Raw genomic sequence first — 8,471 nt, forward strand, 5'->3', positions numbered from 1 at the left:
ATGTGAAAAGCAGCACATATCGTGCATTTTGTGATTGTCTTCACAATTTAACATTTTTGATGTTCCGATTTGGCCCAGCTTAGGCAGCTTTTATGATTGTCTGGAGCTCCTTTACGAAATGCTGTTAGCTGGGGATGCTACATGACCGAAGAAACTAATACATCTAATCAGCTCTTTTGCTGCACGTCTGGCCCTGAAACAGAATGCGATAGCTTTCATATCAAACCATGATTTGAACACATATTCCAGACTGACATGCCAGTGTATTACCAACATGGGCTGCACTGCTCAAGATGCTTTCATTCAATTAGAACTTTAATCTGGCATCTAATTTCACTTTCCAGTTAGTGGTTAGAAAGCTAAAGGGAAAGATTCTACGGTTAGGGCTCTGGAATGATGAGATTAACTATAGTGAAGGGTTTTTTCACCCTCATTTATCTAGTTAGTAAAAGAAAATTTTCACATAGCACAGATTAGGAAATGAGCTGAAAGAGAACAACTCGATCAAAAAATAACACTTACCTGGTCCAGCAATATCGACCTTTTCAATTATATCATTTTTTGGAATGTTATTGATAATTTGTTTGGCAATTTCCATGGGATTAATTTTCTCCCCTTTGGCTTTCAATTGCTGTAAAATCACACATAAACAAGAAATGGTTTACATCCTTGTTCTATAGAACATTGTTATGAACAATAATGCATGAATTTGCTTTTGATCTCCAGTTGTTCATTAAAAAAGACACTCTTGCACTATCTGTTTCTATCTACACTGGTAGTAAGTAAAACTGGGCAGAAAAAGTTATAAGTATAATTATAATGCTCAAATGCTTCTGCTTGCCAACTTCAGCTTCACCAAGTTTTGCTCAAATGTTTGGAGGGCATGACTTTACCCTGAACTGTTTAATGCACTTGGTTGTTTGACCTGTGTTTTGTTTTTTTAAAAGTTTACTTGGCTGTACTGCCATACAGTTTTGCATAATTGGGCATGGAATGAACAGCAGAAAAAGATATTGAACTACATGTACAGCTTTTAACCGAATTGTGGAAATTACTCCTTTCAGACAAAATATAAATTCCATTTTTAAAATTTTTGTCTCCAAAATATTTAAAAGGCAACACAAAGTATCTAATGTGCCAATAAAATCTCAAACCACACTACTTACCCCTCGATTTCAGATTCAGATAATGTTGATTTATTTCCTTTAATAATGGAAGCATTATTTGAAATGCCAATATCTTAGGTTACAAAAGCTTTTAGTGTAATTTCTCTTTTTTCACATATTGTAGACTTAAAATTACTTTTTATTAAAATTAATGCTCAGTTAATCTGTTAAATTTCTTAGATTATAGGTAGCCTACAGCATGCAGTTAATAACTGTCTTGGGATGTTCAACCATGTTAAAAACACAAAAATTGTTGCTGTAGATTGCATTGCTAGATGCAGTCTTTAAGTAAGAAAGAACATCTGTGAAATACAAGTTAGCAAGCCCCCTTAATAATCATGAGTAAATATGAATCTGACTTTACATGAACAAACAGAAGTTTCAGTCCTCCAATGGACCAAAGCAAATCATTTAAGGTTGAAAGTTCCCATCACCTTGGTTTGTGATAAAGAGATACGTTTTATCTGCTATGGGGTACCTTTGGATTTTCCTCGACAGTCCACTTATTAATTATAAAATTCAACATGATTCTCCACAGCTTTCCTTGCAAACTACGCTGATATTGCCTTTTTTTCAAAATAAAACTGGAATCCATTGTGAATGTAAGTGCTGGAGAAAGTGACGTTAGATGATGGCATGGCATGGGTTATTTAGTACTAGCCTGAGGTTTCACATTTTTAAGAGTTGTTCAATGTTTCAAAGCAGTATCTTTACCAGATTTCTCTCTGGCATTGAGAAACAAAGTCTTTAGCTATACAGCATTCTTCATGACATGTTCTTGCAATACTGTTATTCTGCACTTTATGAATGAGTGAATGAAGGCATTCTCTGCTGCAGTACAGAAACTATTTCACCTGACTTTCTTCATCATTCATAAAGCATTTCTCAAAAACAAACCTAACATCAAATGTATTTTACTCCTATCCTGTCCAAGTTAATTTGTTATCGTGTTCAGAATTTTTCAATACCTGAGACATTGCCATGGCACTGTTACACTGGTAATCTCCAAATCTGGCATGCTGGCTTGGTGTGACTGCTAATGGTGGGTTTTCAAAATGTGGATAGGCAAGTTTGATGGCAACACTGAAAATGTTCTGTAGACGCTGATTAATATTTATCATACTGGATCCTACTTTGCTCTCCTCTTCTTGTAGACTCTGAAATAAATCAAACAAATTATAAACAACTTGCTTCTTTGAATTAGAAGTATTTTTTCTGACCACTACACGACTAGAAGGTGGAAGTGTTCAACTTGTGTTGGTAAGGGTAGTTTAGCAGGAATCAATTTTGCATCATTAGGTGGATCCTCAATTAACTACCAGCGCTTTCAGAGGAGGCCCAAACTTTACTGTTAGTGTTTGAACTCTGGATATGCAGGAAATATTAACATTGCAACAGATGCAAATAAGGCTGAAAAGCAGCACACACCACAATCAATGACGAATATTATATTCCAGGATGGAATGGAGGACAACAGGCTAATTGAAAGTTCAATTGCTTTTCTAGAGCTCAGTAACATGCTAACAGTTCACTTGTATTTAACTGTGATGTTCTACCAATAAAAATTCTCTCAGATGTACACACCATGATGTAACATCTTTTAATTTTTCCTTTCTCCCTCACCAAATCTTTTCTTCCAATTCAACTAGCCTGCTTTCCAAATGGGTCAGAAGACTTCATATTAAAACACTGCTCACCCGCTTGAGAACGTTTAAACGGTACTTGAGTTTCGTGTTTTCCTCTAACATCTCGCCCAGTCCCAAGGAATAATCTAGTATCACAGGGTTTTTTAAACTCTCAATTTCAGCAATAAGGGACTTGATTTCTTTCTCCTAGACAAACAAGTTAATAGAAAACAAATTGAGACACGATGATGATACATAAATAGTGGGATTAGATTTCCAACTTGTGCCCAGGTGTTAAAAAGGGTCCTCTGTTTAAGGAATATATTGATCTTTTCTACAGTAGACACAAAAAAGCTGTTTCCATAGTGGGCATTGATCCAAAGCACAGACTTTCTTGCCTAGGCAGCAAGTTGGAAATCTACTTCAGTTTCTCTTCCTCAAACATCATAAATGTCCACATCAGGTAGATTTTATTGATCAATTTAGTAATTATTTTCTAACAATTATTATTCTAACCTTAAAAGGACAATACATTTACAGAAAGCTATGCAATTACATCATGCACCCCACCCAAGTACTTGTATACCTTAAACCCAATGAATACTTTTCAAGTGTGGTCAGCGCTGCAACCAAAATTATAGTTAATAAAAATATTCACTGCTCGAACAAACTTGATTTGAAAACTAGTTATAAATCTTTTCCTAAAAGTAATATAAAGCAGAAAAGTTTAAGGATTTTTGCTGATTGACCTTTTACAACTTACATAATATTGTTTATTAAATTCAGTCTGTTTGAACTGAAAAGCGAATGAGACCACTGTATTTCTATTTAATAAAGTACCGTAATAAACAATCCACCACCACTTGCTCAAGGGCAACTAGGGACAAACAATAAATGTTGGCCAGCCAGTGATGCCCATGTCCCTCAAGCGAATTAAAAAAAAACTGTTGCAAAGATTAAAATCTCTGATATTGAAGCTTCAGCATGAGACGCAAGGATGGAAGGCCAGAAATAATGATAAATTAATACTTCTGGGATTGGAAAAATGCAGCTAACTTGTGGCCAGGCCTACAGACCTCCGAAGATTAATTTTTTTTTTGTTGGTTTATTAGTAGGGGGTTAAATTATGCTTGCACTCTAGCAGATTATATTGATTTGTATGCTCAAGACTTTTGCTTGATTGTCATAATTTATCAGCAAGTCTTCCTATACTAAAATGGCAAATTGTAATAGTATGAGAGTACAGTCCATCTGAACAACAATAATTCACAGTGTAACACCCACATGTAGCAAACTGCCTTGGGACATAACTAACAGTTAATTCCCAATTTTCTGTTTGTCTCGGAGCAAAAACTAAAGCCTTTGTGATTCAGCCAGAGTCGGCATGTTTCCTATGAGAACGAGATCCTGTTGTGAGAAGAAACATAATGTTAAACTTTCTACTTTATACAACATAGTTTTCCTTCTATTAGTTGATAAGCAGCAAACATAATATTATCAAAAAATCTGTTTTGGTCACAACACAAATTAACAGGATTGCATTTTAGTAGAGGTTCTGTTCCACATCCCTATTCTTATATCTTGGATAGATATAGTGAAGCCACAGATGTTTAAAAAGATAAAATAAATTTTTAAAGAACCAGCAAGTCTTTCAGCAGAAATGAAATCTCATGTGTACCTTCAAGAACTTTAATGAAAAATCAATGAAAAGTTTGCAGTTTTTTCAGGTATTGCTTGTAGTGCAAGGTCTAGTGTTGAGTGGCTTTTGAATTGGTTTATACAGGCCAATATGAACTAATATTTCCAGCAAAGTTATTAATGCTTTTTCTCATTTTGGCTTGTCACCATTGATGAATTTTCTAAACAATTTTTAAATTATATTTAATAATTACTTAAGAATCAACAGCCATCCTGGAACGAGCATAATAAATGTACCCAAATACTTACAAACAAAGGATTAGCAATTTAACAAGTGAACCCACTAAATATCCCAAATTATATTTTGGGTGGACGTGATCAATGAGGAATTTAATAAACAAACATATCTAATTCATTTCACTAGGTTTCATGAGCACATTAGTAATTAAATAAATGAATCCACCAGTTATCAGTTTGTTCCATTAAATATAACTACTCTGAACACATTTCATGGCATTTACTGTGCAGTAAACCAATTAATAAATCAAAAAGCGAGAAAAATAATGAATACGTAGTAAATATTCTAGGCAAGCACATAGTCAAAATCAAACAAATGAGTGGTGGGCTTTAGGTATACTAGACTGCCATCACAAGCACGTCAACTTTGTTCTGCAGCATTATTTGCTCTGATATTGCTAGCAATGGAATAGGCAATACATTATTCTGTGTAGTGTACAGTTAAAACACTTTGGCACTGCGATTCACATTGCTGCTTCACAACACCAGAGTTCCGTGTTCGATTCCAGCCTTGGGTGACTGTCTGTGTGGAGCTTGCACATTCTGCCCATGTCTGTGGGGGTTTCTTCCAGGTGTTCCAGTTTCCTCCCACAGTCCAAAGATGTGCAGCTTAGGTGGGTTGGCCATGGTAAATTGCCCACTGTGTCCAGGGATGTGTAGGCTAGTTGGATTAGTCATGGTAAGTACGGGGTTACGAGGACAGGTAGAGGGTTGGGTCTGGGTGGGATGCTCTTCGGAGCGTCAGTGGGAACTCAATGGGTTGTATGGTCTCCTTCTACATTGTAGGCATTCTATGACTCTATAAATATATATTCGTTACTCATCTCTATATTTGAAGAAAATATTTAAAATTCATTTCTAACACTAAATGATTTGTTTTTCACTGCTCCTGGTGCTTTCAACACCCATTTCAGAAGTGTGAGCAAATCAAAAATTGTTCTCATTGGCTGAAGAATAGGTTAAAAAGGTTAATATAAATTTAATGGACGGAAATGGTTGCATGTTAGATTAAATCTTGGCTTGAAAATCAGGAAAACAGGAAATGTAACATCAACACGCAAACATGTCAGCTAAAGGCTAACAAAACGAGCAAACCCATCCAACACAAAGCCTAGACTGACGGAGGGAGGAGGCAGTGCACAAAGTCGCAGAAAAATTGAAAAATCGGGGAATTCTGTACGAGTCAGGATGTCATATTGCAGCTTTATGCGACTTTGGTTAGGCGACACTTAGAGTACTTTGTTCAATTTTGGCCGCCACATTACAGGAAGGCTGTGGAGGCTTTGCAGGGGGTACAGAAGAGATTTACCAGGATTCTGCCTGGATTAGAGGGTCTTATCTGTAAGAAGAGGCTAGAAAAATGTGGGCTGTTTTCTTGGAAGCGGCAGAGGCTGAGCGGAGACTTGATAGAAGTCTATAAGATTAAGAGATGCATAGACAGGGTTGACAGTCAGAATCTTTTCCCCAGAATCGAAATGTCTAAAATAAGGGGGCATACATTTAAGGTGAAAGTTCAAAGGAGATGTGAGGGGCAAGTTGTTTTTACACAGGGAGTGGTAGGAGTGTGGAACGCACTGCCAGTGGTGATAGTGGAGGCAGGTATGATAGGGGCTCTTAAGGGACTTTTAGATAAGCATATGAATATGCAAGGAATATGGACCAAGGGCAGGCAGAAGGGATCAGTTGAATTTGGTGTCATGTTCAGCACAACACTGTAGATTGAAGGACCCGTTGCTGTGCTGTACAGTTCCATGTTCTATGTTCTAAATAGCAACGCAGCACAACCTCCCAGCTGTGGGAGTAAAATGATTCTGAGAGCTGAACACCAGATACTGCCACATTGAATTTGGATTAAAGCGCACGGAGCAGAAACCCAACTAAGTTTTATCTTTCTGACATTGATCTCATGGGTTTAAAATTGTTACCACATCACAAGGGCAAGAATTGTAGGGCTGGCTGAAAAACTTCCCAACAACAGGTGTTTCTGGATTTCAGAGGGAATGACCTTTCTTTCAACAGGTTTAATTTTTTTCTGTATCTTTGATTTTTCATGGATAATTTGTGAAGTTGAAGTTGCCTGCCACCCCTGCATATTTTGAACCCTGTGCTGTACACAGTGATTGACAGGTAGAAGGCAAATGCAAGTATATAATGGACAAAGAAAATGTACAGGAACTGATAGATACAGTCCAAATAAGTAGCAGTAATAGGTGGTGCGGGGATTGTTCATAAATTAAAACAGATCTGGGGGCTAATATACCTGTTCAGTATAAGATGGCAAATTTATATCAGGGACAGTTCTGCACTAAATTTCACAACTGTGGACAAAGAGCAGCACGAGCTGAAATACCAGTGCACCATTCTAATCTAATTATTTCTGAGGTTATCTCCACAAATATCTGCTGACTACTGTCGGCACCCAATATTTGAAAGAACTACATACATTATTCCAACCACGCCCTTAATCAGCAACTAGTGGAAATTCATTATCAATTGTTCACATTCATATTGCGTATTTTTACTTGTACACAAAATGAACTTTATTTTCCTATTATTTAAGTGTCCTTTCCGATCTGTAATCTTAACCTTGAACATATATGAATCCAAATGACGAGATCTTTATTGCACAACTTTAATAATGTTCTTTAGGGGAGACTTCCTTTCGTAAAATATTCCAATTTAGATTAAAGTACACTGAGCACCAATCTGCCTAACATTTTAAAAGAATATAGTCACTACCCAGCATAATAAGATGTGCTGTTCGCAAAGGCTCAGAATGTGCCAGTGTGGCATGCCGTTGCAATGCCTGATGATTCAATGCTTGCTGCTGATCCTCAAGCTCTTCTAAAAAGGTTTTCAGGGCAAAACGTCCATAAGTGGAGGTTAATAAAGACACAGCGAGGACAACAGGACATTGCAGATCTTGACAAACTGGTAAGTGAAACTAAAAGTCACCTGCCTGTCATTGTGAAAGTAGGAGAATACTTTCATCGCCCTATGTTCTGTATGTCATTGCTTACTATGATCTGCCTGTTCTGCTCACAAACAAAGCTTTTTACTGTACTTAAGTACACGTGACAATAAATCAAATAATGAATAGGACAGTTAGAACGCTGATTATGAAACTTAAATGAAAGGGAAAGTGGAGAGATGGCAGAAGTTGAGAAAAAGAAAGTGAATTAGAAAGAAATTTAGACACAGAATGTGTGTGGGGGAAAGATTGGATTAAGAGAGTAAAATCTGTGCCTGAGGGGGGAACAGACAGGTTTTACCTTTAAAAATTGATTAACTACCTGGGACCGGTGAGGAGGTGAGAGAGTGGGGAAAGGAAACGAAACTCCCAAAAAAAACACAAAATCCTACATTTCCAGCGGCACAGAGGAAAGACGGTTTCATTCTCCAATTAATATCCCCGTCTCGACCAGCTAGTGACTAACCTGCTCTTGCATACGAGCTCCATACTCTTCCACCACGCCGGCCATGTCTTCCTATTCCGCGGCAACAACGGCTTTGACTGCATATATCTGTCTTTCGCAGCGCCCCCTTTGGCCCGGAGGACTCATCCCGCCGCAGCGCCGCCTTTGGCCCGGAGGACTCATCCCGCCGCAGCGCCGCCTTTGGCCCGGAGGACTCATCCCGCCGCTGCGCCGCCTTTGGCCCGGAGGACTCATCCCGCCACTTGCAGTCGCCTGCTGTCAGAGTGGAATGCCTTCAGCCCAAGGCGAGGTAGATACGAACGAAATCA

At 37.9% G+C, this 8,471-nt stretch overlaps 1 protein-coding gene across 2 annotated transcripts; it reads right to left on the reverse strand.

Moving 5' to 3' along the window:
* Positions 1 to 76: 76 nt before the first annotated feature.
* Positions 77 to 8,237, reverse strand: LOC125484504 (arginine--tRNA ligase, cytoplasmic-like). 2 transcript variants are annotated; one of them, XM_048603464.1, is made up of 6 exons: positions 8,164 to 8,236; positions 4,076 to 4,198; positions 2,864 to 2,998; positions 2,135 to 2,323; positions 523 to 631; positions 77 to 193 (listed from the first exon to the last, which is right to left on the reverse strand). In XM_048603464.1, the coding sequence occupies exons 2-6, from the start codon at positions 4,097 to 4,099 to the stop codon at positions 168 to 170; spliced, it is 483 nt and encodes a 160-aa protein (XP_048459421.1). In that variant the 5' UTR covers positions 4,100 to 4,198; positions 8,164 to 8,236; the 3' UTR covers positions 77 to 167. The 2 variants fall into 2 exon arrangements, with proteins under 2 accessions (XP_048459421.1, XP_048459420.1); XM_048603463.1 differs by lacking the exon at positions 4,076 to 4,198 and having other exon boundaries at positions 78 to 193; positions 8,164 to 8,237.
* Positions 8,238 to 8,471: the final 234 nt, after the last annotated feature.

Source organism: Rhincodon typus, chromosome 12, assembly GCF_021869965.1.
Source record: "Rhincodon typus isolate 14 chromosome 12, sRhiTyp1.1, whole genome shotgun sequence".
NCBI classification, from domain to species: Eukaryota; Metazoa; Chordata; class Chondrichthyes; order Orectolobiformes; family Rhincodontidae; genus Rhincodon; species Rhincodon typus.

Bases quoted from the DNA above. Each gene is read 5' to 3' on its own strand.
- LOC125484504 (XM_048603463.1), bottom strand. From the start codon at position 8,208: ATGGCCGGCGTGGTGGAAGAGTATGGAGCTCGTATGCAAGAGCAG. The intron at 2,999-8,163 runs GTTAGTCACTAG...TTGTTTGTCTAG, and splicing joins GAGCTCGTATGCAAGAGCAG to GAGAAAGAAATCAAGTCCCT. The intron at 2,324-2,863 runs GTGAGCAGTGTT...GATTTATTTCAG, and splicing joins GTTTAAACGTTCTCAAGCGG to AGTCTACAAGAAGAGGAGAG.